Source organism: Pezoporus flaviventris, unplaced genomic scaffold (assembly GCF_033815535.1).
Source record: "Pezoporus flaviventris isolate CSIRO_AGI_PZ_B2104156 unplaced genomic scaffold, CSIRO_AGI_Pfla_v1 ptg000142l, whole genome shotgun sequence".
NCBI lineage: Eukaryota > Metazoa > Chordata > Aves > Psittaciformes > Psittacidae > Pezoporus > Pezoporus flaviventris.
Window position 1 is genome coordinate 267,141 of NW_026892690.1, and position 27,402 is coordinate 294,542.

General features: G+C 55.2%; 2 protein-coding genes across 6 annotated transcripts in view; both read left to right on the forward strand.

Moving 5' to 3' along the window:
- Positions 1-4,801, forward strand: part of NRBP2 (nuclear receptor binding protein 2) — a 29,925-nt gene extending 25,124 nt beyond the window's left edge. The window contains exons 15-18 of one of the 2 annotated variants that reach the window (XM_061479150.1): positions 1,050-1,103; positions 1,533-1,596; positions 2,429-2,484; positions 4,415-4,801. In XM_061479150.1, coding sequence (XP_061335134.1) covers positions 1,050-1,103; positions 1,533-1,596; positions 2,429-2,484; positions 4,415-4,483 — 243 coding nt within the window. In that variant the 3' untranslated portion in view covers positions 4,484-4,801. The remainder of the gene's footprint in view (positions 1-1,049; positions 1,104-1,532; positions 1,597-2,428; positions 2,485-4,414) is intronic. The other variant, XM_061479151.1, reaches the window with a different exon arrangement.
- Positions 4,802-7,726: 2,925 nt separating this feature from the next.
- On the forward strand, positions 7,727-27,040 carry PUF60 (poly(U) binding splicing factor 60). Of its 4 annotated transcripts, XM_061479145.1 has the most exons (11): positions 7,727-7,860; positions 11,237-11,332; positions 13,424-13,513; positions 14,460-14,510; positions 18,191-18,352; positions 18,755-18,847; positions 20,268-20,481; positions 21,241-21,431; positions 24,514-24,649; positions 25,070-25,305; positions 26,612-27,040. In XM_061479145.1, exons 1-11 carry the CDS (start codon positions 7,834-7,836, stop codon positions 26,909-26,911), a joined length of 1,596 nt encoding a protein of 531 aa, XP_061335129.1. In that variant the 5' UTR covers positions 7,727-7,833; the 3' UTR covers positions 26,912-27,040. The 4 variants fall into 4 exon arrangements, with proteins under 4 accessions (XP_061335129.1, XP_061335130.1, XP_061335132.1 ...); XM_061479146.1 differs by lacking the exon at positions 14,460-14,510; XM_061479148.1 differs by lacking the exons at positions 13,424-13,513; positions 14,460-14,510.
- The last annotated feature ends 362 nt before the right edge of the window (positions 27,041-27,402 follow it).

The following is a 27,402-nucleotide window of genomic DNA, read 5'->3' on the forward strand; positions in this document are numbered from 1 at the left end:
TCAGTTTGTCTTGTTTTGAGCAGAAGCTGGGACTAGAGATGTCCCTTCCCACCTAAATGATGCCTTGATCACAGGCATCAGTAGAGAGGTGAGGAGCAGGTGGCAGTGATGCACCCAACGTCCCCAGCTTTCTCTTTGGTGTCTGCAAGGTGCTGCACACTCTGGTGTAGTTCAGTAGGTGAAGGAGCCTGTAGCCAGACAGGCTGGTGTCACCTGGTGTAGGGACAGGGCACCCACCTTGGGCACAGGCTCTTCCTGGACACTGGATAGCCTGGAGATGGTCAGAAGACAGCGAGATTCCTGGCCGGGAGCTAATGCCCAGAGCTGTTTGTCACAGGGAGGAGCTGCAGCAGGGGGGCACTGGGCCAGAGGAAGGAGTAAGCATGTAACTGCTGGGGGATTCTGCATGAAACCCTGTTAAACTCTGTGCAAAACAGGGCTGTTGATTCCTGGCTTTTGGGGCTCACCAATTCCATGCTCTCTCTGGCTTTCCTTTGCCAGACAACACAACTTCTGGTATGAGCCACTTGTGTGGGAACTTGAAGCTGCTCCAGCTTGAAGCTGGCCTTGTTCCTTCTTAGGAGCCAGAAGCTGATATAAATAAGATGCAGCGTGGGGCTCCCCAGAGAAAACCCCAATTCATTTTAACAATATTCAGTGTTTTGGGTTTGCTTTTTTTTTGTCTGGTTTGAAGGTTGGGCATCTCCATAAGGCCACGAGCGAGGGCAATGTCAAACCCTAACCAAGAGTGGGCAGAGCTTTGGGGGGAAGCAGAAGAATTCCTCCTGGTGGTAAAGTCTCCCCGGAGCTCACACAGGCTCTCACCCGCCTCCGTCAGCTGAGGCCACGGCTCATGGCTGATCCTGAGCTACCTCAACCCTCAGCTGCTCCCCCTGTATAGAGGAGCAGCAGCAGGAGGTCAGGCTGGAGGCTGGAATCGAAGGGTTACAGGACGAATGTGCAAATCGTGCTGGGAGAGCAGAAGTGAAGCAGGTAGGGGCAGGTTGAGGGACCGTGTCCTAGCTGATGTTGATTTTGGCCTCTCCTAGGTGGTGCAAATGCAATGTAACATGGAGCTGAATGAAGACAAGACCCAGTGGCATGTAAGCATTCATTTCTTATTCCACATGAGGCCCTGGGGCAAGACCTGCTGGTCTCTGCACCCACCTGGCATCCGAGAGGGGAAGGTTTGCTCTCAGCCACTTGGCTGCAGCACCCACACCTTATTCCTGTCCCTTTATGATAAAAGCAGCCTGGAGAAGGCTGCAGCCACCAGCTCCCTCTGGCTGCAGGACGGGGAGACGGTGACATCTGTGCCTGGACACAACTCTGCTACTCTCTAGTTCTGCCCCCGCAGATGGGCTCTAACTGAGGAGAGAGCGTTCCTCTAAGACACGCACCCAACCTTTCCAAAGCCATGCCAGCGTGTTGGCAGTTCCAGCACCGCCTGCCCAGAGCCGCAGCAGCCTCAGCTGCTGAGGAGTCAGCCCCTTTCTCTGGTGTTAGTAAAGAGCTGTCTCTTCTTCCTGCAGCTCACTCTCCTGCTCATCCTGGAGGACAGACTGCATCGGCAGCTGAGCTACGACCTGCTGCCCAGTACGTTTGCTTGCACGTGTGGATGCAGAAGCATTGCCTGGTGGCCGTGGTCAGGTTGTGGCAGACACAGTGTGTTTGCAGCCAGCTTGTCTTTCCCTGTGCTGGGAGAGCAGACTAAAGCCTCGTGTCTGCCCGGTACCAGTTCTTGTCCGTTCACACCCTGAGCTTACAGCCTCTGGATCATGTAATAACCTGCACTCTACAGTGAAGGACTGACTGGGAGCCCAAGAAGGGAGCCTGCGCTTTACCCTGGGATGTGGGGTGCGATTACTGGGGCAGCTCTGGTGAATCCTTCCCTCATTCCTACCACTGGTGCCGGCCACACCACATCTCCCAAAGGGGAAAGTGAACTCTCCTCTGGGGAAAGGTGCTTCTCCTCAGAGTAGGTCCATCACAGCAGGCTCCAGCCTGAAAGATGCAGGTGCCTTCTGGAAGCATGTGGCTGGAGTGGCTCCTTTGCCTTACAGCGAAACTAAAGCATAAAGCTTGGAAATGAATGCTTGGGAGTTGCTGCTTCACTAGCCCCTTGTGTTTCACTGCCTGCAGGTAGTGGCTTCTTCATACTGAACCAAAACAACCCAAAACCCCTCCAAAGTGACACATTGCCAAGGCTGGTGTGCTCTGTGTGAGCTGGGGCTGGATATCAATCCTGCCCACAGCCTCTTGTTCAGAAGAGTGCACTGCCCCAGGGTTACTTAGCAGTTACTCACCCACCCACAAGTGGACGGCGTGTGCCCTGAAGGTGTCTGTGGGTTGGGATTGGGGCACTTTACTGGTAGAGGAGGAACTAAGAGATGCATGTTCATGTTCTCACCATTCCTTGTCTCTGCAGCTGATAACTCCAAGGACTTGGCCACGGAGCTGGTGCATTACGGATTTATCCACGAGGTGAGCACCTGTGTCATTCCTCATCTGTGGGGTATGCACCGTGCTACTTCAGTCCCCAGACCAGGGGACGCGTCATGCCTGTGAGGAGGAACTGCTCCCCCATTGCTCCTCCAGGCATTCCCCATGGAGCATTCCTTGCAGTGAGCTGACACTCCCCCCCTCCCCGCCATGCTTCGCTCATGCCCAACTCCAGGTTGCTGTTCTGAGGGGCCATGGGGTGCAGGGCTATTTACACCACCCTGGCAGTGATTGTGAAGGTGAGAACCAGAGGAGAGACAAGGAAGGGAAGCTGAGGCCACCTCCCACCTCCCGGGGGAATTATCCTGGTGTTCTTAGCTCAGTTTGGGGCTTTCTGTCTCCCTGAGGGAGTTCAGGGCAGTCCAGGCATTGGGACCATCCAGAGCATGGAGAGAATGTCATTTTTGTACAAGTTAGTGCCTCACTAGGCCAAGTTCTGGAGAATTCCTCATGCTGGATGCTGCCATTGGACACGGAAGGGTCAGCTTCCCCGAGTGAGGTGTGTGAGCACACCTGCACTGACACACCACGGGGCTTTCTCTGTGGGGCTCCCTGGTACTGCAGAATGTAGCTCACACAGGTCCACGTTCCACCCACCTTCCACCCATTACCTTCTGCTCGCTTTCTCCTAGGAGGTAACCCCCTTTAACACCCCTTCCCCTCTCTGACCTGCTCCACAGGCACCAAGTACCTTTTCCTTTGGATGGTTTTAACTGATTTATACCTTGTCAATTACCTTGGAATTGTGCTTCTTGTGCCTGGCCTGAAGCACTTGGCTCTGGTTTCCCTGCATCCATGGTTGCTGTAACAGCAGCCACCAGCAGCCTCCTAAATCTTGCTTTCAAAGTCCAATCCTTCCCTAAAGGAACAGTAGGGATTTGGCAGCAGTGATGCCAAAAGGTGCTTCTGAGCAGCAAGTAAACGACTGCTTCTGCATTTGTCACTTGAGTGAGGTTGTTGGGTTTGCTCCTGGTGATTCCAAGCCTCCCTGTGACACGAGGGGAGCATTGGGGGTTTCGCATCCTTTACACATCACTGTGTATCTGATGAATTCCTTCTCAAGGAATGAACATTCTGATACATCAGAAGCCACCTGAGGAAGACAGGGAAGAGATTTCTAGGCAAAGTAGTTGCCAGCCCAACAACAAGTGACATGAGTTTGTGTGTCTGTTGGCAATGAGGATATTACAAACCAGATGATCATAGAAAATAACCTTAGATACAGCGTTCAGTTAAACTGAACTAAGCAAAAGAAGCTGGAGCTGTTCTGTTCCTTCTGAAGCTCCAGAGAACTCTGCTTCTCTGCCTTTCTCTTGCACCCCACAGAGAAAGGCTCCATTCTTGGTTGGCCATTTGGTATTATCTAGTAAACAGGATAATCACAGAATGGTTTGGGTCGGAAAGGACCTTAAGACCATTCAGTTCCAACCCCCTGCCATGGGCAGGGATGCTTCACACTAGACCGTGTGACCCAAGGCTCTGTCCAGCCTGGCCTTGAACACTGTCAGGGATGAAGCATTTACCACTTCTCTGGGCACCCTGTGCCAGCGCCTCAGCACCCTCACAGGAAAGAACTTCTTCCTTACCTCCAGCCTGAACTTCCCGTGTCAGTTTGAACCCATCATGCCTTGTCCTATCAGTGCAGTCCCTGATGAAGAGTCCCTCTGTGGCATCCCTGTAGCCCCCCTCAGATACTGGAAGCTGCTCTGAGGTCTCCACACAGCTTTTCTTCTCCAGGCTAGTAATAATCTTAGCAGTATGTTCCAGATGTGCTTCCAAGCTGTTCTCTTCCCATAACAAGACTCGGATTTGAAGCTGGCAGCTCGGGATGGAATCACTTCAGGAAGATGTCCAGGGTAGCCAGTACACATGGATCCGCTGACGTCCATGTCCTTTATTTCCTTTCCTTTAGGATGACTGTGAGAAGCTGGCAAACTTCCTGGAAAACGCCTTCCACAAGTACCGCTCTCCTCTGCTGTGAGGGGCCCTGGAGCAGGGCGGCGGGGCAGCGCGGGGCCCCCGGCCATCGGATGGACACGGGGGCTGCGGCAGTCCCCGGGGTGTGCGCCTGAGCTGCCTGTGATCACAGCCAGCAGAGGAGTCACCAGCACACACCAAGTCACCCGTGCATCAGGAGAGCTCGGGACCAAGCAGGAATCATGGCCTGGTCCCCACTCCTGAAGCAGCGAAGCCAAAGGGAGTTGTAAGGTGGGGGAGTCCCTTCCCATTGCAAAACTGCTGCTAGAATCTCCCAAAGTAATCCATTGTCCTCTGGGAATGATAAGCTTTTGTTACTGCAGGTCTCAAAGCTATCTTCTTCCTCTTTGCTGGCTGGGAGCACTTGGAGAAGGGAGGAGAGGGACAGGCTTGGAAAGCTCAGGCGCAGTTTCCCATCTGCTACATTCCATTCTTTATACCCAGCTTCTCCCAGTTTATTCAGGCTTTCCCAGCACTGTAATGCCTGGTCAGAAGAATTGCAGACCTTGGTGTAAGCCAGAGGACTTTGTGAGCTGGACTTGAGCTGGCAGGCGAAGAAGGTCCAGAAATCCAAACCCATCAGTTGGATCAGCAGAAGCCTCACTGGTGCTGAACATAACCTTTGTCATTCCCCAGTTTGTCTTACGGCCTTCCAAAGTCTCATGGCACCTTAAGGGGAAAACCCCTGATGGCTCTTCCTTCCCTGTCTCTCCTGTGGTGGTTGGAACTTCAGTCATTAGCCTGGAGAAAGGGGTGACCACCTCAGGTGCTGCACACAGTGGGTTCAGTTGGTGATTTGTGTTGCAAAAGCCATGCAGTGCTGCTCCATTGCTTTATGCTGCTCACGCTGTGCCATGTGAAACCAGCTCTATCTTCTTGTGGGTGTTGTGCCTGTGCTGGTGCTGTGCCCGTGCCAGTGCTATGCCTGGGCTGGTGTTGTGTCTGTGCTGGTGTTGCGCCCATGCGGGTGTTGTGCTCGTGCTGGTGCTGTGCCTTTGCCAGTGTTGTGCAGATGCTGGTGCTGTGCCCACGTGGGTGTTGTGCCCGTGCAGGTGCTGTGCTGGTGCTGTGCCCATGCTGGTACTGTGCCTGTGCCAGTGCTGTGCCCATGCTGGTGCTGTGCCCATGCTGGTGTTGTGCCCCTGCAGGTGCTGTGCCCATGCTGGTGCTGTGCCTGTGCTGGGTCTGCCCTGCGCTACGCTGCCTGCACATTGTGGTGTGGCACCAGCTCTGTGGGCTGGCTCTGCTGTGCTAGGACATGATGCTGAGCTGCTGACCCTTGCTGCGCTGTGCCACCATCACAAGCTGACAAATCAATAAAGCCTCAAAGCAGCTCATCAGAGCTCTCCAGCAGCCAATGGCTCTGTCATTCCTTGGTCACCCTCAGCAGTACGGTGGGAAGTGGTACCCTGAGCTCAGCAGACTTGTCCCCACAGGCAGGCAGGTTGGGAGAGGATGGATTCAGTGGAGAGACATCATGGAGCTGTGTGATTCAGAAATCCTCCTCCAGAGCAAGTTTGTACTTGCCTCAGAAACGGAGACGTTCCTTCACATACCAACTGCTTCATCTCCCCGATGAGCCAGTTAGCTCTTCATCAGCACCATCATGGAAGCATGGAATGGTTTGGGTTGGAAAAGACCTTACGATCATCCAGTTCCAACCCCCTGCCATGGGCAGGGATGCCTCATGCTAGACCTTGTGACCCAAGGCTCTGTCTAGCCTGGCCTTGAACACTGCCAGAGATGGGGCAGCCACAGCTTCTCAGGGCACCCTGTGCCAGAGCCTCAGCACCTTCACGGAGAAGAGCTTCTTCCCAATATCTCATCCAATTCTTCCCTCTTCCAGTTGGAAGCTGTTACTCCTCATCCCATCCCTACAGGCTCCTGTCCAAAGCCCTTCTCCAGCTTTCCTGTAGGCCCCCTTTAGGCACTGGAAGGATTGCTGGAATCCCTTCAGCATCTGGTGGCCCTTCACTGGACTCTCTCCAAGCCCACATCTGTCTTGTCTGGGGGAGCCCAGCACTGGGTCCAACACTCCAGATGTGCCTCCCTGGTGCCAAGCAGAGGAAGGCTCAGTCCCCTTGAGCCTCTGGCAGGGTTTCCCCTGGTGCAGCCCCGATGCCACCAGCCTTTGCCACACGGCACGGCGCTGGCTCGCATGTCGTTTGGTGTCCAGCAAACCTGGCACCAGGATGGGGGAATCCTGCCCACACAGCTGCCAGGCAGACACCATTCCTGTCGGACAGGAAAGGAGCCGTGTCCTCAAACACGTGGAGCTCAGGCTGAGCACTTCATGAGGATTGTAACTGCTGCCCAGAGAGGAGAGTTGTGCTGTGCACGCATCTGAGGGTCCAGTCTTAACTGGAAGATTCCACAATGCAGGAATCCCCTGTGTCTCCAGAACAAGGTTTCCCAGGGGGTGACTGCTGTCACTTAAATTTGGGCTTGAAATAAGGGATGATTTTGTGTTCCACTCCACGTATTGTACCTTTATCTCCCAGATGAAGGGAACTTTTGGAGTGTAACTTTCTCACCGTAAGGGTAACTCGATGCTAAGTCATGTTTTAACTGCCTTTGGTGAGCTTTATTGGCCTGACCTTTTGAATCCTTTATAGAGAAGCAGTCAGGCTCTGTAGATTTCTTTGGTCACAGCACTCTCCTGCCACTTTAACCAGTTAAGTGTAAGGCAAAAGGGCACGAATATCCATCCCCCCAAGGGCTTTTTGCCTTTGAAGCAGGACTGACACCTTAAGATGGGATGTCTTCCGGGGGCTCGTTTCAAAGGAGCAATAGCACCCAGTGACAGACCACCCGTGCCCGGCTGTTCCACCAGCCCTTACACCGGGAAACACAGAACCACCCAGGCTGGAAAAGAGCCGCAGGATCACGCAGTCCAACCGTGCCCCAGCACTGCCAAGGCCACCACTAACCCATGGCACTGAGGGCCAAGGGGGGCCGGCGTCTGAGCACCAGCGGGCCGGTGCCTGCAGCCCTGTCCTGGGCAGCCTGTTCCAATGCCCGAGCACCCTCTGGGGCGGGAACTGCTCTTCCCTGTGAGGGCGCTGGCACAGGGTGCCCAGAGGAGCTGTGGCTGCCCCATCCCAGCCCGAGCTCAAGGCCAGGTTGGACGCAGAGGGGCTCGGAGCCCTCCCCGGCCCCCCCGGGCTCCGCCACCACAGCCCACGCCCGCCCCGCGCTACCCGCCGACACCGCCCCGGCCCGCCCCTGCCCACGTGACCCTCGTCTCTCTCGCGAGATGTCCCCCTGCTCCCCTCCCACGAGATTTTCCGTTCCGCGCGCGCCTTAGGGGGCTCTCGCGAGAGTCTCGCGCCGAGCGCCGGCGGGGCGGATAAGATGGCGGCGACGAGCACCATGTCTCTGGTGAGCGGCGGCGGGCCCGGGCTGAGCCGGAGGTGGGGTGGGGGGAGCGGCGAGCCGCGAGCCGCGAGCCGCGGCCCCAAGGCCGCGCGTGTGAGCGGCCCCGGCCCAGACTCCGCTTCGCTCCGCTGGGCCTTTGTGAGTGCCGCGGCCTCCTCCCTGACTTCCCGCCCACCTTAGCGGGGCTTCCCCCGCCGGAAAGCGGCCCATTCCCCCTGCTGGGCCGGGCCTTCCCAGGCCAGCCGGGGCTCTCCCGGTGCGGGGCTCCTGGGGCTGTGCCCGGTGCGGGCCCGGCTGTGCGGGGCTCCTGGGGCTGTGCCCGGTGCGGGCCCGGCTGTGCGGGGCTCCTGGGGCTGTGCCCGGTGCGGGCCCGGCTGTGCGGGGCTCCTGGGGCTGTGCCCGGTGCGGGCCCGGCTGTGCGGGGCTCCTGGGGCTGTGCCCGGTGCGGGCCCGGCTGTGCGGGGCTCCTGGGGCTGTGCCCGGTGCGGGCCCGGCTGTGCGGGGCGCTGAGCTGCTCTGTGCAGCGCTGCTGAGAGGGAATGTCTCTTCTCGGCCCGGGAAACGCTCCCGCCGCTTCCGTTGGGCTGGGTTGCGGGTTTCCCGAATTCACTGTTCCCGAATCTCCCGCTCGGCGCCGGGGCCCGGTCCCGGGTGTTCCCGGGAGAAGCCGCTCGTGGCCCTTCCTGGTAAAACCCTTTCGGTGCCCGTGGCTGATTTTGTATCTCCTCTCCCTGCTCTTGTGCACTGGGAAGGATCGCAACGGGATCGGGGTTTTTGGAGTTGTTTGTGTTTTCAGGAGTGCTCATTCCTTACTGGGTGCTGACGTGTGGGAGCAGCGGGACGCTCCTGTTGAAGGCTGTTTGTTTTCTTTGTGATTAGTCTTCAGTAGCAGAAATGAATTCTTGCGCTGCTCAGCCTTCCCTGGAGTCCGTGATTTACTGTTGTTATCTATGGAAGTGTGTAAAGGGGAGATGTGAAACCTCCTGGGTGTCAGGGCTGCAGGGAAGGAAGCCTCTGATGGACTTAATCATAGAATCATGAAGGGATTTGGGTGGGAGGGACATTAAAGCCGCTCCAGTTCCAGCCCCTTGCATTAGAGCAGCTTGCTGCAAGCCCCTGTATCCAGCCTGGCCTTGAACACTGCCAGGGATGGGGCAGCCACCGGTACTCTGGGCACCCACCGGTACTCTGGGCACCCTGTGCCAGAGTCTCACCAGGTGGCAAATACCGGGAGTGAAGAAACCTCAAAGGATTAGTGTTGGATCATGTTGGAACATGAGCCTTGAGGTGCAGGATATGCTGCCTTTAGTTTGGTGTTCCCAGCCTGGGTGGTATCTGTGTTTCAACGGCAAAGTGTAAGCGACCGTTCCAGGAAGCAGCATTCCAGCTTGACTGAGTGCTCCATGCTTTTAGCCACTATGGGCTTGTGTAGCATTTGTTCTGGAAGGTCCATCCTACACCTGAGTCTTGTTACACCTCTTCAGGGAAGTCGTCAGTCCTGCCAGTGTCACACAGGGTTAAAACACCTTCTCCAGTAGGATCTGTCATGAGCTGGGTGCCTTCTGTGTGGGTTGAGCTCCCATCTGCTGTTGCTGAGCTGAGCCTGTCTGTCCCATAGCACTGTGTCGGGATGTGTTTTACTTCACTGAGCTTCAGCAGCTGCCCCATGGCCTTGGTGTGGTCCTTGCAATGAGACCCAGCTCCGTGTCCCCACAAGCTCCCTGGATCCCTTCTTCTCAAGATGCCCCTGTCTGTTTAAACCTCCTTTCCCTGCTGGAAAGGACATTGGCTGTTCCTGCTGTGACTGTGGCATCAGCCTGAAGAGAGTCCAGTGTGGTCTGACCAGGGCAGCTGCAGCCTTCACTTTGTCCTGTGAGCATGGGAGTGGGGAATGCTGCCTGGAAAAGCTTCAGAGTTAAGGACAAGGTAACCCTGAGTAGCAGGAACTGAGCTCTGGGTTTAGGAGGCTCAGGCTTTGCTTTCAGCTGACTTCCTGAAAGGAGGTTTGCAGCACAGGCTCTGCTCCTGTTGTGGAGACACACAAATAGGGAAGGAATTGAAGCAGAAAGCAGAGGGGTTTCTCAAGGGCAGTGATGTAAGGACATGGAGTTGGGTCTTGGGAGTTATTACTCAAAGTCCCCAGAGCTTTGATGCTTTTCAGGTGTCCCCATAAGCTGTCAAGAACCCACCATATGCTGAGCCCAGCAGCACATCTGCTGAGGGCATGTGAGAGCCATGCAGCTGCACTGGAATCAGGGTGGGATTTGTCACTTCTGTATTGAGCCTGTTCTTTCTCGAGTGCTCCTGCTGCTGGGAAAAGCATCCTTGCTGCTAGCTTGGAATTGAGATGGGATTAGACTTGCTACTGAAGTAGTTTCACAGCTCTAATGCGACCTGGTGTTGAGTGCTGCTGATAACAGTAACAGGTCTCTGCTGCTGTGGTTTGTTACCCAGAACACTAGTGGTGTGACTTGGGCAGTGGTTGTGCCCCTGTACTGGGCACTGGTGAGGCCGCACCTTGAATCCTGTGTTCAGCTCTGGGTCCCTCACTGCAAGAGAAACTTGAGGTGCTGGAGCGGGGCCTGGAGCACAGGGGTGATGGGGAGCGGCTGAGGGACCTGGGGGGGGTCAGTCTGGAGAAGAGAAGGCTCAGGGGGGACCTGATGGCTCCCTCCATGTGCCTGCCAGGAGGATGGAGCCAGGAGGGGCTGGGCTCTGCTCCCAAGGAACAAGGGATGGGATGAGAGGAACCAGCCTCCAGCTGCACCAGGGCAGGTTTAGGTGGAGCTGAGGAGCAATTCCTGCCCCAGAGGGTGCTCAGGCATTGGAACAGGCTGCCCAGGGCAGGGCTGCAGGCACCATCCCTGCAGGTGTTCACACACCATTTAGATGAGGCCCTCAGTGCTATGGGTTATTGGTGGCCTTGGCAGTGCTGGTGAACGGTTGGACTGGATGATCCTGGCCTTGGGTGGTTCCAGAGCCAGGTGAAATGGGGCTTGGAGCAGCCTGGGGTAGTGGAAGGTGTCCCTGCCCGTGGCGGGGGGGTGGAGCTGGTTTTAGTTTTAAGGTCCTTTTCAATCCAAAACCATTCCATGTTCCTGTCCTGAATTACTTCATCCAAAGGCAAGTTGATACCTTGGAACAACCTGCCAATACTTGATGTGCCAGGAATAACTAACCATAAGTTCTACAGGACAGACCTCAGTTGATGGGATAGCTTTCCCATAGGGAGTGCTGGAATACCAACAGCTTTTCATGGATTTGGGAGGACATTTAGCCATTTGTGCCAGTCCGACATGAAGTGCTCTGGAGTCTGGGAAGGAAGGAATGGTCACCCCTGCGGAAACAGGTTTTCTGTGAGCGTTTCCTGTTTCCCCAGGGCACAGAGTCCATTAAGATGGAGAATGGCCAGAGCACAGCATCGAAGCTGGGACTTCCGCCCCTCACACCAGAGCAGCAGGAAGCTCTGCAGAAGGTGAGTAACCGTCATGTGGGCTTGGTTCTTGGTTGGGGGGTTTGGTTTGGTGGGTTTTATGAGCAGCTTCTCCTGATGCTACAAAAGGGAGCCTACCTCCCAAGAACGGGCCTGGGGTCTGGCCATGCTGCGTGTGGATTCACACTTCCAGTTGCCCAAGAATGACTTGGTTTGGCTTAGAGCTTGGAGATGCTTTTGGGGAGCATGATGTGGAGTTTGCTGTTGGGGTGGGGAGAGTGTTTTTAATTAAAATCCTAAGTAAATGACATCTTCAGCTGACATTGCAATGCTGAAACAACATGCAACGGCAGCGTGTGCTCCACAGGGAACAAGTTTCTGCTGTGTTCCAGCTGTTCTTTGAGTCCATCCACACAAGAGCCCATCACAAAATGTCTATTTTCTTTTATGCTCCTTCCCATGTTCATAGAACCATGGAATGGTTTGGGTGGGAAGAGACATTAAAGCTCATCGAGTTCCAGCCCCCTGCCACGGCCAGGGACCCCTTCCACTAGGGCAGGGTGCTCCATGCCCGTGTGTCCAGCCCGGCCTTGAACACTGCCAGGGATGGGGCAGCCACAGCTTCTCTGGGCACCCTGTGCTAGCACCTCAGCACCCTCCCAGGGAAGAACTTCTGCCTAAGAGCTCATCTCAGTCTCCCCTCTGGCAGGTTAAAGCCATTCCCCTTGGCCTGTCCCTACAGGCCCTTGTTCCAAGGCCCTCTCCAGGTTTCCTGCAGCCCCTTTAGGCACTGGAGCTGCTCTCAGGTCTCCCCTTAAGGAGCCTTCTCCAGGCTGAACCAGCCCAGCTCTCTCAGCCTGGCTCCAGAGCAGAGCTGCCACAGCCCTTGCTGTATTTTCTTGCAGTGGCCTCCTCTGCATTCATTCCAACAGCCCCACATCCTACCTGTGCTGTGGCCCAAGAGCTGGATCAGGACTGCGGGGCTTGGGGGGGTGTCTCCCCAGAGCGCAGTGAGGGGGACAGTCCCCTCCCTGACCTGCTGCGCACACTGACGTTGTGAGGAGCCCCATTGCAAGTGTTTTCCACCCATGCGAGCCAGTCTGGTCTAATCCAGATGACATTTGAGCCCAGCTCTTGATCTGGGGTGGCTGGCCCTGTCTCACGCGGCGGGTGGGAGGTTTAGCGGCCCTGCCACTGAGGGCGTGATTCTCAACTCGCTGAGAGAGGCGGAGCTGGGACTGGAGGGGCAGAACCAGCGCTGGCTGTGCTGCGCCGCAGCGGTGCTCTCCAGGCAGGAGCTGGGTGTGTGTGTGGCTCCCGGCGCGGAGCGGCCTCTCCTGGCTCACAGCTGTAAATGCCATTGTCCGTTTCTAGGTTTCCGAAGCACACGTCTCACATCCATCGTTTAGAGCCTCCCAAACCCCTGCAGCCATGGAAAGCAGGTGCCCGAGGGGTGGCTGAGTGCTGGGACCTCCCCTGGGAATAGGGTTTCAGGGGCTTCTTGACAGGGAGCCTCCTTGTCAGCACCTTTGGGGTGCAGCTTGGGCCCTGTCAAACGTGTAGGGCACTGAAAGGATCAGAGCAGTGAACCTGTGTCTGAGCCAGGAGATAAAGAGCAGGAGCCTTGTGTGAGCAGAGTGGGTGCCCCAGCCTCAGGCAGGCCAGGGAGGGGAGAGCCCAGGCCAGAGACTGGACCTGGTGTTTGAGGGCCCTTCCCTTCTGTAGAAACTCTTTGTCCAGATGTTCTCTGAGTGGAGAGGACTTGAAGGAGGCTCTGTCCTGCCCTCATTCCAGCAGGTAAGGTGCTGTGGTGGGATCTAAGGGGCAGAGGGAGGAAGAGGGGAGATGCCACATGTCTGGTGCATGCTGCTTCCTTGATGTGGTGCCTGCTGCAGGTCGAGTCCCATCTGCTCAATCCCTGTGCTGTATTCCAGGGTGTATTCCAGAACTCCTAGGTGCAGAGCAGAATGTTGGTGAGCTGCTGGCTTATGTATGGTGCCGTGATGCATAGGGCTGGAGCGCTGGAATGTTCTCTGCAGCCAGTGTGTGGATCTGGGCAGCTCTGTTGTGGAGTTAATGCTGTTCCCTGCTCTAGGGTGTTGTCCTGTGACTACAGAGTCTGTTTCTTCCCAGGCAAAGAAGTATGCGATGGAGCAGAGCATCAAGAGTGTGCTGGTGAAGCAAACCATCGCCCACCAGCAGCAGCAGCTCACCAACCTTCAGGTGAGAGACCCTCTGAGATGCTCCTTCTGTGTTGTTTCTCCCCCTCAGGGTGGAGTTTTGTGCACTCAGAAGCAGAGCACAGCCCTGAGGCTGGGTGCACTCTGCTGTTTCCACAGTGAAATAGCAATGCTCTGAATCCAGCTCACTAAAAATACCCCAACCCTTTGCCCACCTGCCCAAATTGCCCCAAAGCTCATCCAAAGAGTGAGTTTTTAAGCGTTTCTCTCCTGTTGGCTGCCCAAGTGCTTCTTGAAATGCCAGAAGCCAAATAACTTGCTGTGGGTTTCACTTTGAACCGGTGTTTAAGGTGTTGTCTGGGGTTATTTGGAGCAGAATCCTCTTACCATCAATTCTGCTTGAGGGGAGGGTCACTCTCTCCCCTCTCTGAGCCCCCATTTCCCTTTCCCTCACAATGTGGGAGACGTTCCTTGGCTGTTCCTGCTACTGCTGGAATGAATGCCAGTATGCTGGTCTGTACACCTCCCTCCCTTCAGACGTGTCGCAGGTGCATCTCACTCCATGTGAGGAAGCCCGGAGCAGTGGCTGAGGTCTGCTGGATGGGTTCAGTGGAGGAGCACTGCTCACCCATAGGCAGTGTGGCCTCTCAGGGCTGTGCGTGTTTCTGAGTGTCTGACCCTAGGGCTCCTTTTTAAATGCTGGGGGTGAATCAACGACAGTGGTTGCAGAGGTTACTATTGCCTTGAGTCCCCCCTGGGAGAAGACCCTGCTTCCTGAGGCAGTGGCAGCAGCACAACTCACCCTGGCCTGGTGGGACTGGACTCTGCGGGGTCCCAGCGCTGGACAGTCCTTGGGCCCAGGCAGTGAGGGGCAAGGAAGGAGAGGCCTCTCCGCAGGTTCCCCGTGCCGCCGCTCTGCTTGAGATGTGACAAACAGCCATAGTATGCTCAGCTCCAACAGACTGAACTCTGTCTTTACTGTCTTTCAGATGGCAGCAGTGACAATGGGCTTTGGAGATCCTCTCTCACCTTTACAATCGGTCAATAGACATATTCACTTCTTCTTGGGCACTTTGTCTTAGTCAGGGCCTAGAGTGGGGAAGGACGTAGTGGTAACGCAATGCTCTTAACTGAACCCAGCACAACCCTCCACATACGCGTTGTGGACAAGCACAGCAAGCAAAGGCAAAGTGTAAACTCCCCAGAGGAAGACCCTAGGCCGGGTGCAGTCTGCTGTGACACTGGCACTGGGACATGGGCCACTGGCAGTCGGGGTCCTGGAGTCAGGTGGCAAAGCGAGCGTTAGATTTCGGCCAGTTCCGAACCCAGCCTGTGAAAGTGTGGGAGCTGCGTTTCTAGAGACGCTGCAGTTCTGAGGTGCTGACCCCAAACTGGCTGCCAAGGTAACTCACACATGGGTGATCTCCTGAGAACCACACTGAGAGCACTGGAGCCCTGCAGCCGCGGTGCTGGGAGCTCTGGGGCACAGCAGGTCTCAGCAGGGCTGCTCTGCACTCTGCAGTCCCCACACTGGGTGAATACGGCTCGGAGTAAAGGCAGGAGGGAAGGAACCACACTTCAGGGTGTACACAGAACCCACACGTCCCTTCAGTGCAAAGAGCTTAATTCTCTGGGACTATCCATCCCCTTCTTTTCCCTGGACATGTTGGACAATGGCTACTGTGTGTCCTCTAAGCTCCACTCCACATGCAAAGGTTCAGTTGTCACCATTTCTGCTGGAACACAATATTTCTGCTTGGTGTCAAAGGCAACTGGAGGCTTGTACCCCAAAATGAAAGAGGCAACCAAAATCACCACCTTTCGCTCCTTTAACAGCAGGGTGTGTCAGCAGGGGAGCCAAAGGAGGTTGTATGATGGAATGTAAAGCTGGAATGGGTTGGGAGCACACATCTCCTTGTGAATTGGGCACCCAAGAACCTCCTCTCAGTTCATGTGGATGTTCCTCAAGAGCAGAACCTCAGCACATGTGCTTTATAAAATGGTTTTGGCTCCTTTTTCACAGCTGGGCAATGAAAAGCCTGTGCTGGAAATGGTGCATTTCCTGTTAGCATCAAGGGCAGAATCTGGTGCTTCCTTTTCCTCAGCCATTCCTGTAGGGATGCTGCTGAACAGGACCCAGAGGCAGGAATCTGTGCTGAAGCCTTCAGCTCTGGTGCTGTTCAGTGCTGTTAAGATGCCCCAGTCCCAGCAAGTACTTTATCCCAGAGCCCATCAGGAATGCCGAACAAAGAGCTTTGTTTGCCCAGTGCTTGCTGACAAGACTGATCAGTTCCTCCATGAGGATCATTGTGCCTGGGATGGAAGCTTCCTGGCTCCTTACCCCTCTGAGCATTGCAGAACAGCATCTCCCTGTCACAGCAAGATGAGCACCGTTTCCTGGTGCTGCTGGATTAGAACAAGCCAGTGGTGGTGATTTTGTATAAAGGATCAAGATGATGCTTTGGCTTGTCTTTAAACCTTCATAAGCACTTGACAGCAACATGACAACTATTAACTGCTGCCTTTATGAAACATAGAATCGACCAGGTTGGAAAAGAGCCTTAAGATGATCAAGTCCAACCGTTCCCCAGCACTAACCTGCGCGTCCATGAGGGCAAGTGGAGGCTGCAGGTACTTCAAACTCCATTTTAGAGGAGGAGGAGGGCCAGTTACCAGTAAAATCTACTTGGTGCAGCCAGTGAGGTTTCTAGAGATGAGTGTCTGACACTGTCATGTGCTTAGTTCACAGGTCCACTGCATCACCATGACTTGATGCTTCCTGTTCCTGTTAGTGATCCACATGTAGCCACAATGGTCCACCCCAGTCATGTCCGTTTCAGGTCCAGATCCCAGCGTTGCTGATGTAAAGGTCCTAAAGCCATCCCTCCTATTGCCCCTCTGCAGCAGGGTAAGATATGGATTTCCTCCTGCAGAGGAGAGGACAGATGCCACTGCATTTCCTCCTGTAGCATGGATAAGGGGAGGAGAACATGATCTCTTCATGTCTCTGTATTTCAGAGGGTGAAGAGTCCCTGTGCAAGGCTGCACGAGCAGGGACTTGACCAGAAGTGCTCCTTAGTGAGACACTAGAGGTTTCTCAGTCTGGGTGAGGTGGTTGGTGGTGGCTGTGACCCCCTCTATGGACATACTGCATACTGAGGGGCTGCTGATCACTGGCTTTCCTGCATCCAAGCTGGGAATCTTAACCTGGGAGACCCCACCTCAGCTGTCCTGCACATGCTGTAGTACTCCCTGTCACAGCACATTAACTTGAACAAGAGCTTGTTGTTAACAGTGGGAAGTGTAAAACCAGGCAAGAGGACCCTAAGGTCCAGGACCACCCCTGAGCTTAATGTCACATGACGAGCAGCAGCGTGGGGTGAGAATGCTCTTTATAGTATCCTCCTGACTTCCAGAACAGGAGTTGAACCTCTCCAGCCTGTCCTCCTGTGGCAGATGCAATCCCATACTGGGTGCTGTGAGGGAGAAGGCTTCTCCAGGCACAGGCTGTGACCCCTTGTCCCTCTGTCCTGCTGGTTGAGGCGCAGCAGCCCTGAACACATGGTGCTTACACTGGTTCTGGCATTCCTCAGACAGCATCCCACAGGGATCCGTCCTGAGCAGGGTGGTCAGAGGAGGTGGTGGTGCAGAGCTCCCAGTACTGTGCTGTGGTGAGGGGCCTCCAACCTAATGCTGCCTTTGCCTCCCCTGCAGCAGCCCTTGGCTTGCCGCTAGCTCCACCAGTGCCGCCAGAGCAGGAGCCCTCTGCTTGTCTCCAGCCACTGCAGTTCAGTCTTAGGGAGCTGCCTCCACACAGCCTGATTCCTGCTTGGTGCCAGGACGCTGCTGGGCCTGGCCTAGCCCCTTGCCAGAGTTAGCAGCTCTAGAGCCACACTGGGGGTCCCAAGGAATTGAGGGATTTGCTGCTTGTTGTGTATTTCCTGCTGGAAGGAATGGCGGGATTTGTTTTGCAAACAGGTTTTCAGGCATATTTAGGAGAAAATAGCCCAGAGACCCTTTCTCTGCACCCGAGGGCGGAGGCTTTGGGGCTGTACCACTCTGGGCCAGTGGCAGCAGCAGTAGCAGCAGTACTGACACCACACACTGAGCTGGGAGGTCCCATTAACCCTTTGGTTTCTCTTTGCTTCAAGCAGTGAATGTGGTGCCTAGTCCTGGAGCTCATCCTGCCGGGGGAGGGGGGTGAGGTGCTCGAGGGGGTGGGGAGGAGGTTCCCAAATCCAGCTCCTTTGCTGCCTGGGTGGGTGGATGGTGGGGGGTGGAAATCTGTGGTGGTGCCCAGTGTTGGATCTCTGTTGTCCCGCGTGGGAGGGAAGGGGAGGGCTGGTGAATAGTGGCTAGGATGGAGTCCTTTGCTGCCTGGAGGGGGAATTGTCCCAGAATGAAGTTATTTCCGCCTCCTGCAAGCGTTGCTGGAGCTGTGATGAGGCTGGGGAGGGTCAGACCTCCCGGTGGGGTTGGAGCTGAGGCTCGGAGGTGGCAGAGCCCATCGCACTGCCCCGGGAGGGGGCCGTTCCTCGGCCACTCCCGCCATGTGTGCTCCGAGCAGGAGAAGCCTTCCCCATTGGCACGGGTGCTGCAGCCTGACGACGAGCTGCCTGCTGCTGGGCCATAGCTCCAGGGAGGGAAGGAGGAAGGGAAGGAGGTGTTGAGGTCCAGGGCCACGGCTGAGCTAACCAACCAGTTCTTCTTTCCAATACAGATGGCAGCTCAGAGGCAGCGTGCTCTGGCCATCATGTGTCGTGTGTACGTGGGCTCCATATACTACGAGCTGGGAGAGGACACCATTCGCCAGGCCTTTGCCCCCTTTGGACCCATAAAAAGCATTGATATGTCTTGGGACTCGGTGACCATGAAGCACAAGGTGGGATCACAGCCCTCGAGTGATGCTTTGTCTTCTCTCCAAGGCCTTCCTGAATGTATCTGGGAGAGGACAGAGTCTTTATCCTTGTAGAGTTAAGCACTGAGCTAAAGATTGTTGCTGCTTGTTCTGCTGAGCTTGGCAGGGCCAGATGTGCCTGGGGGTGGTGCGCATGGAGCACCATACAGCTTGTGTTCAGTGGTCTGTTGCTCTTGGGCCTCTGAGCATGAGAGGCTCTGGAGGAGGCCTGTAGCCTCCTCTCTACTTCCATGTTCAGTTTTCTTCTTTGATAAAAAGCTTCTTTAACAAACACCTTCTCAGGCCACAGCAGGGGTCTGGAACATGGGAAGTCTTGGCCACAAGGCAGAGCTGGTGGGATTTAACAAGTGTCTCCTGCTGTCCTAGGGTTTTGCTTTTGTAGAATACGAGGTTCCTGAAGCTGCTCAGCTGGCCTTGGAGCAGATGAATTCTGTCATGCTGGGGGGAAGAAACATCAAGGTGAGCAGCAGGAATGCTCTGAAAGCTCTTGGTTCTCTCTCCTGTGGGTAATGCGTTCCTGCCTTGGAATGCACCCCACATGCGGAAAATAACTTGAGGTCTGTTCTGTGCTAAACCTTGATATTCCATCTGTTGGGTACGTGGTGGCTCTGGGTCTGTGCTCCTGCACACTGCCAAAGCCCAGCAGCCAGTTCTGTTCAGCTGGCTCAGGCTTTTCCATCTCAAAGAATGGAAGCCTCTTGAGCTCAAACCAAAAGTGGTTCTTCATATTTTAGTGCTGGCTTGTCTTGGACCGGTGGATGGTGGATGAGCAGCATCAAACTTGGGTTGTGCCTGTGGATGGTGTGAGGGAGAAGCAGCAGGGAAATGGGGAGCATTCAGCAAGAGCAGTGAGGGATTGTAGCTGTGTGTTCTTAGGCAGCAAGATGGGATCTTGCAAAGGGGAAACTTTGGGGGTTGAAATTGGGGGAAACTGGCACTTTCTGTTTAATGTTTCATATCCTGCATTGATCCCTGACGCACTCTCCAGTGTTTGATGGCTGAGGGGATTTAGAATCAGAGATGCATGGAATGGTTTGGGTTAGAAGGAGCCCTAAAGCTCATCCAGTTCCAACCCGTGCCATGGGCAGGGACACCTTCCACTAGAGCAGTTTGCTCCAAGCCCCTGTGTCCAGCCTAGCCTTGAACACTTCCAGGAGTGGGGCAGCCACAGCTTTTCTGGGCACCCTGTGCCAGTGCCTCAGCACCCGGATGGAAAGAACTTTCTTATATCTAATCTGAACTTCCCCTGTTTCAGTTTAAAGCCATCACCCCTTGTCCTGTAACTATAGCATCCTTGTAGGCACGATTCAGACACTGGAAGCTGCTCTCAGGTCTTCACGCAGTTTCTCTTTCCTTTGGCATATCAGGGAACACAAATGGGGTGGAGGAGGAAGCAGGGTCCAGGCTCTCAGTGCTGTGGAATCTCCTGTGGTGCAAGATGTAGGCCAGAGCTGAGTCAGCTTTGCTGATCGTGGCCTTATGAGTGGGGTTGGGTTCGGATGAGTGTTCAGGACACTGCTCTGCAGGATGGCCCATGAGCTCTTGGCTGGGTGAGGATGGAGCCAGGAGGTGCCTGGTCCCTGCTCCCAAGGAACAAGGGATGGGACAAGAGGAACCGGGCTCAAGCTGCACCAGGGCAGGATTAGATGGAGCTGAGGAACAATTCCTTCCCCAGGAAGGGTGCTCAGGCATTGCAACAGGCTGCCCAGGGCAGGGCTGCAGGCACCATCCCTGCAAGTGTTCAAACACCGTGGAGACGAGGCCTCAGTGCCATGGGTTAGTGGTGGCCTTGGCAGTACTGGGGAGTGGTTGGTCTTTTCCGACCCAGACTCTGTGGGTTCATGATTCCATGACTCCCTGATTCTATGGCTCCCTGCAGGTTGGGAGGCCCAGTAACATCGGGCAGGCTCAGCCCATCATAGACCAGCTGGCGGAGGAGGCTCGAGCCTTCAACCGCATCTACGTGGCGTCGGTACACCAGGACCTGTCTGATGATGACATCAAGAGTGTGTTCGAGGCCTTCGGGAAGATCAAATCCTGCACATTGGCGCGAGACCCCACCACTGGGAAGCACAAAGGCTACGGATTCATTGGTACTGGGCTCGAGGGAGGCCAGTCCCTTTCCTCTCCTTGCATGTCCCCTGCCTCTCTCTGCATGTCCCCTGCCTTTCCCTGCATGTCCCCTGCCTTGTCCCTCTTTTTCCTCTGTAACTAGTGGCAGGGTGGCATTAGGATGGGCTGCAAGTCAGTTTGGACAGTGTGCCTGAACAGAGGTACAATTACAGCTGAGACTTCTGCTCTCAGCAGTGCAGGTTGGAGTGTCCCTGTGCAGGTTGGGGTGTCTGTGCTGTTCTCACAGTGCAGGTTGGAGTGTCTCTGTGCAGGTTGGGGTGTCTGCTGTTCTCACAGTGCAGGTTGGGGTGTCCCAGTGCAGGTTGAGGTGAGCTGTGAGGCAGTAGCTGCAGGTTGGGGTGTCCTGGTGCAGGTTGGGGTGTCTCTCTGCAGGTTGAGGTGTCTCTGTGCAGGATGGGGTGTCTGCAGGTTGGGGTATCTCTGCAGGATGGGGTGTCTCTGTGCAGGGTTGACATGTCTCTGTGCAGGGTTGGGGTATCTCTGCAGGGTGGGGTGTCTGCAGGGTTGACATGTCTCTGTGCAAGGTTGGGGTATCTCTGCAGGATGGGGTGTCTCTGTGCAGGGTTGAGGTGTCTCTGTGTAGGGTTGGGGTGGCTCTGTCCAGGGTTGGGGTGTCTCTGTGCAGGATGGGGTGTCCCAGTGCAGGTTGGGGTGAGCTGTGAGGTGGCAGCTGCCAGTTGGGTGCCGCAGCCTCACGTGGAGCCCCCGTATTCCTGCAGAGTACGAGAAGGCTCAGTCCTCTCAGGATGCCGTGTCCTCTATGAACCTCTTCGACCTGGGCGGGCAGTATCTGCGCGTGGGCAAGGCCGTGACGCCCCCGATGCCTCTGCTGACCCCTGCCACACCGGGAGGGCTCCCCCCGGCCGCCGCCGTAGCCGCTGCTGCCGCCACAGCCAAGATCACAGCCCAGGTAGGCCCTGCCGCGGCTGCCCCTGCACGGGAGCACAGGGTGACACTGCTGGAGACAAGTGGGTGCTCCAGCGCTCCGGGCACTGCCGGAGGAACAGCCCTTGTCCTGGGTAATACCCTGTTCCCAGCGCTTCCCACATAGGTGCTTAGCCATGAGGCGTGTGAGGATCTGCTATTCCAGCACTGCGGAATGGGGTCTGGCACAGCTGGCCAGGGCTTTGACAAAGGGAATGGAAGATGGGAAGGGGTTCCTTGTCTGGAAAGGCAGACCTGTGGCTGGGGAGCTGGTTGTGGTAGAGGCTTAAGGAACATGGGAAGGTACATGAAAGGGGGCAGGCAGTGAGGACTGTAACAGTCCCAGGAGCTGTTGAAAAGACTGCCCATGGAGTAAAGTGGAAGGTGACTGATGGCTTTAGGCTCTTCAGAAACAAGGTGTTGGAACTAGATGAGCTTTAAGGTCCCTTCCAACCCAAACCCCTCCATGATTCCAGGTGGTGATGGAGCAGAACTGGATGTTGATGTAGGAGTTGTGGGGTTCTCAGTTCGCTTGTGGTAGCAGAAGCTCCTGGCTGTGACAGGAGGTGCTTGGAGGAGGGTTGTCTTTCAGGGCAAACCCCAAATCTGTGTCCATCATCCTTACCTTCAGCAGCAGGATCTCCCCTGTACCACCACAGCCCGTGGCAGAGACAAGCTCCACCACTGCTGAGTTCTTGGGTTCCCAGGCAGAATGATTGAAGTGAGCAGCCTGTGTGTGCTGCTGCAGCTGGTGCCTTTGTGCTTGTGAGCAGCTCCTTCTGAGTGAACATGGCTCTGAATGACGAGGTAAAGGCAGAGGTGGGAGGAGCTGCCTCCAATGTGGAGCTTTCCCGTGGTTCCTGTGTCCCCAGGTCTCCAGGTCTGGAATCTCTGCAGTCAGCTGAGGAAGGGAGTTGAGGCATCACTGGAAGGACTGTTGGCATCCAAATCAAAACTGTTGACTCCTTTCTGGAGTGAGGCAGTGGAGATCTGTCACTGCCAGGATAAATGTTCCTGTTTCTTTCCCAAAATGCTGCAGGATTTGTTACTTACTGTGAGGGAACTTAGGAATTCCATACATAGAAAACAGGCTCTGGAAGACCTCAGACACACTTAGCAGTCCTGATGCCATGGTACTGATGTGGATAACCTGCCTGGTTTGCCACATGAGATGTGGCTGAGTAGTGAAGGAGTAAGGATAGTTCCAGAAGGCATGATCTGTGCTCCTGCACAGTTGTGATAGGGAATGAGAGCACACACAGTGCTGGTCTGCAGGGTTTAAACCCAAAGCAACCAGCAACCTCATTGCAGCTGAGGGAATCATGGGCATGGGAGAGAAGCTGAAGACAGAGATAGAACTTTGGGTCTGGGGTCAGAACTGCAACTTCAGCCTGGTATTCTGTGCCAGCCAGCGAAGATGGAGTGTGTCCAGGGTTACGGGAAACTGGAGGGAGGTGTTGAGCAGCAGAGGGAGCTCATGTCTTGGCAGTGATGGTGGAGTCGTCTTGCAGAAGAAATAAAGAAATACAGCTATTGGAAAGAGTTTAAGTATAAAGAGGGGGCAGCTCATGGGCCCTGGGATGGTCTTGCTGCAGCACCCAGTACTTGGGGTGTTTCTCCTCCAGTAGGAGCACGAGGCAGGTCCAAAGCTGCCACAGACAACTTAGAGATGTGCAGGCAGATGAGGAGAGGTGGGCAAGAGGTGCTGGGGGAGGTTCCCACAGGTCCATGCACTCTGGTCACAATAGCAGTTGCTGTTGTAGGCACTGGGAGGACATGTGGAGCTGGCTGCAGCACAGACATGGATGTTCTGGTCATGGAGTATCACAGCAGGATGGAGTAAGATCCACGCAGCAGTTACTGTAGAGTAAAGGTGCTGCACTGAAGGGACAAAACTGGAAGTTTTTGCTCCCCAGTGGGGCATCTTACAGGAGCCCATGAAGACTTGGGAGAGAAGGACGTGGGCAGCTGATGCGTGAATGAAAGAGCGTGGAGAGCAATGAAAGCAAACTGTGATCCTGGCCTGTGTTTTCCACCCAGTATTCTCAGTAGTTCTATGGAAGTGGTTTATCATTTCACTCCATGTTCATCTTGAACGTTTGACTCCATCATCCAGAGTCAGGATGTGTGTTTGGGTTATAGAAGGTGGGAGGATTGGAAAACCTGATGTGCAGGAAGAACCTGGGAGAGTTTGACTTGTAGGGAAGTGCTGAAGGTGCACCAGGTTTCTGCTCAGGTGCTCTGTGTGGAGGGAGGCGGGTGAGGGGATGGGGGAAGAGGCACCAGAAGTGTTTTAAGGCTGGAAGCGGAAGTAAGTTTCCAGTTGTGGACAGTGGTGAAAGACAGTGAGGTCTCACCAGTGAAAGGTGCATGATTGTCTCATGGGCACTGATCTCTGCTGTAGGTGGTGGGACACTAAGGCCAGTTCTGGTGCTGGGTTACTGCCTGCACCTGCAGGATGAGGACCAGAGGCAGGGTTTCTGGTGAGGCTCCTTTGGAAGGTGCAGTTGCGGGCAGCAGAGCTATGCTCTCTCTTGCCCTGTGCTCGCGGAGTGCCTTTGACCACAGTGTTCCCTCAGACAAGGACTGACCTTTGGGCACATCCCTTAGGAAGTACTGAATCTGTTCCCCAAGAGCCCTGGTGCTGTCACCAGAGGGGTGGGATGGCGGCTCCCATCCATCTCTTTAAATGGATCACATTCCTTGGCATCAGTAAGCAGCTTTATTTGTGCAGAAGGTGGAATCAAATAGAGATTCCTGTTGCTCTGGAATGTCTGCACCTTTCAAGCCATGTATTGAGTCTCCTGGTGCCATCAGTAAGCAGCAGCTTGAGAAGGTTGATGGCATCTGAATTGCAGAACATTTTCCTTTCAGGGCTTAGTGTCTTCATGACTCTGGGTGGCAAACTGTCCTCTCACAGTAGCAGTGGGAGCTGCCAGCTCTCGGTCACACAGCTGCTGGTTTAGGTGTGGAACGAGCTGAGCCGCAGCTGAACGCACCCAGGGATGACCTCTTGGGCAGCAGGAACAAGACCATGGGCTGATGTGTTGGGTCTCTCTGTCTTGCAGGAAGCAGTGGCAGGAGCAGCGGTTCTGGGCACTTTGGCCACACCGGGGCTGGTGTCTCCAGCCCTGACCCTGGCCCAGCCCTTGGGGGCTTTGCCGCAGGCTGTGATGGCAGCACAAGCACCCGGAGTCATTACAGGTTGGTCACTCAGGTACCTGCTCCAAAGCGTGTTCCCTGGAGCTGTAGCACAGCCAGGTTGAACCTGATGCTGGATCCCTCCTTCCTTCCTGCCCTTGGCAAGAGCATTTAGTTTTCCAGTTGTATAGTGTATCAAGAATTTATTTTGGTGTGTAATACATAGGACAGAACATGGGCTTCCAGCAGGAGTGCCTGGCACTGAGGGAAAATAGGGATCATTGTCACTGCATGCAAAGTCCTGCACCCTGCCTCCCTTCTGGGCCAGTGTAGGGTGCCTGTGTCCTGCTTTTGTCTCCCTGGTGGTATTGGTGCAAAGCAAATAAACCCATCTGCGTTCTGTGATGCTCTTACACTGCTTGGTGTGTACCCAGGGCTTGCAGAGCATCAGCTCTTTATGCGACAGAGTTTGTGCTCTTGCAGGTGTCACCCCTGCCCGGCCTCCCATTCCCGTCACCATTCCACAAGTGGGAGTTGTGAATCCTATCCTGGCAAGTCCCCCGGCGCTGGGTCTCATGGAAGTCAAAAAGGAGAAGGAGGAAGAGGAGGTGTTCCAGGAGTCGGAGCGGCCGGAGATGCTGAGTGAGCAGGAGCACATGAGCATCTCGGGCAGCAGCGCCCGCCACATGGTGATGCAGAAGCTGCTCCGGAAGCAGGAGGTGGGTGCAGCGGGTTCCTGGCAGCATTCCTGGCTTTAGGACAGCCCTAACGAGGTGTAGTCTGTGGTTTCCTGCAGCACACGTTGTAGGTACCTCACAGGGCTGATGCGGGGCTGTGAAGTCAGCCAGCTTGTGTGCTGCTTGTGATGGATCTTACACTGACTGGGATCTCCTCAGAGCTTCTCTGAGGATTCAGAGTAGTCACGTGGTGAGAAGACTGGGCTGGGAGTTGTCTGTGCTGGTCACCAGGTCAGAGGGGGATTCTCCCCCTCTGCTGTGCTCTGGGGAGACCCCCCCCTGCAGTCCTGGTCCAGCTCTGGGGCAACAGCACAAGAGGGACATGGAGCTGCTGGAGCGAGTCCAGAGGAGGTCATGGAGATGCTGCAAGGGAGGAAGCAGCTTTGCTCTGGAGCCAAGCTGAGAGAGCTGGGCTGGTTCAGCCTCAAGAAGGCAAGGCTCCTGAAGGGGAGACCTGAGAGCAGCGCCAGTGCCTAAAGGGGGTACAGGAAACCTGCAGACGGGCTTTGGACAAGGCCCTGTAGGGACGGGACAAGGGGGAATGGCTTTAACCTGCCGGAAGGGAGATTGAGGTGGGATCTTAGAAGAAGTTCTTCCCTGTGAAGGTGCTGAGGTGCTGGCACAGGGTGCCCAGAGAAGCTGTGGCTGCCCCATCCCTGGCAGTGTTCAAGGCCAGGTTGGACACAGGCTTGGAGCAAGCTGCTCCAGTGGAAGGGGTCCCTGCCGGTGGCAGGGGTGGAGCTGGATGAGCTTTAAGGTCCCTTCCAACACAAACTGTTCCATGATACATGAGAGCTCTGTTGCACATACTCTGACTGTTATCCCCTATAATGGGATGTACCTGGTGAGTCCTCAGTTGTCAGAGGTATGACAGACCTGGTTGATCCTGGTACTTGGTTTAGAGATGAAGGGAAGTGTAAAACACACGCTTGTAGTGTTGAAGAAGACAAAGCAAATAGAACTGGATAGGAACAGCACAAGGAAAATTATGGCAATCTCCAGGTGAGCTGAGCTTCAGGGATGGGTCTAGGAGAAGCCCAGGAATGGCCCAGGGCTTCCCTGCCTGAGGCCAGCCGCACCATGGGGGAGGTTTGCTTGTGCTTTGGATGCCTAGGAAGAAAATATACTGATTTATCCCTGGGACGTTGCTGATTCTCTCGAATATGCTTGTAATGCCGTAACACTGGAACATCTGGTGATGCTCAGGCATGTGCAGGGTCTGGTGGGGCTTCTCAGATTTGATCTTAGTGTCTCTGGTGTATTAACTCACTTGTCCCTTTCTCTGCAGTCCACTGTGATGGTGCTTCGCAACATGGTGGATCCAAAGGACATCGATGATGACCTGGAAGGAGAAGTGACCGAAGAATGTGGCAAATTTGGAGCTGTGAACCGGGTCATCATCTACCAGGAGAAACAAGGAGAGGAGGAGGACGCCGAGATCATTGTCAAGATCTTTGTGGAGTTCTCCATGGCCTCAGAGACTCACAAAGCTATCCAGGCACTGAACGGGCGCTGGTTTGCAGGGAGGAAGGTGGTGGCAGAGGTGTACGACCAAGAGAGGTTCGATAACAGCGACCTCTCAGCATGAACTCTACTGAAGGACTTTTCCCCCAGCCCCTACTCTCACCCCAGGGGGGGTTTAGCCTCATGTGAAGAGGGCTCTGGGGTGGGCCCTGATCCCTGGGATGTAGTTTGGATAAACACACAGAGAAAGCCACTGTGCATCAAGTGTGTTCATGGAGTGAGGCTCCTCAGCACAGGCCTGGTGTGTCCCCAGAACAGGCAGAGCCTGAAGAGCGCTGGTGCTTCTGCTCCTGCCTTTGTGCTCTGGTCATTCAGAACCACTCAGGTCATGATCCCACTGCAGCTGTGAAGGAGCTGGAATAGCAGGCTCTCCAGAAATGGGCCGTAAATGTTAGAGTGGATTTGGGAGTCTCTTCATGAGGTATTTCAGCAGCAGTCTGGACAAGGGGGAATGGCTTTAACCTGCCAGAGGGGAGGCTGAGATGAGCTCTTAGGCAGAAATTCTTCCCTGTGAGGGTGCTGAGGCGCTGGCACAGGATGCCCAGAGAAGCTGTG

Coding starts and splice junctions, on each gene's coding strand:
- PUF60 (XM_061479145.1), top strand. CDS start 7,834: ATGGCGGCGACGAGCACCATGTCTCTG. Junction 14,511..18,190: donor CTCTCTCACCTTTACAATCG/GTCAATAGACAT, acceptor TTTCCAATACAG/ATGGCAGCTCAGAGGCAGCG. Junction 21,432..24,513: donor CAGCCAAGATCACAGCCCAG/GTAGGCCCTGCC, acceptor TCTGTCTTGCAG/GAAGCAGTGGCAGGAGCAGC.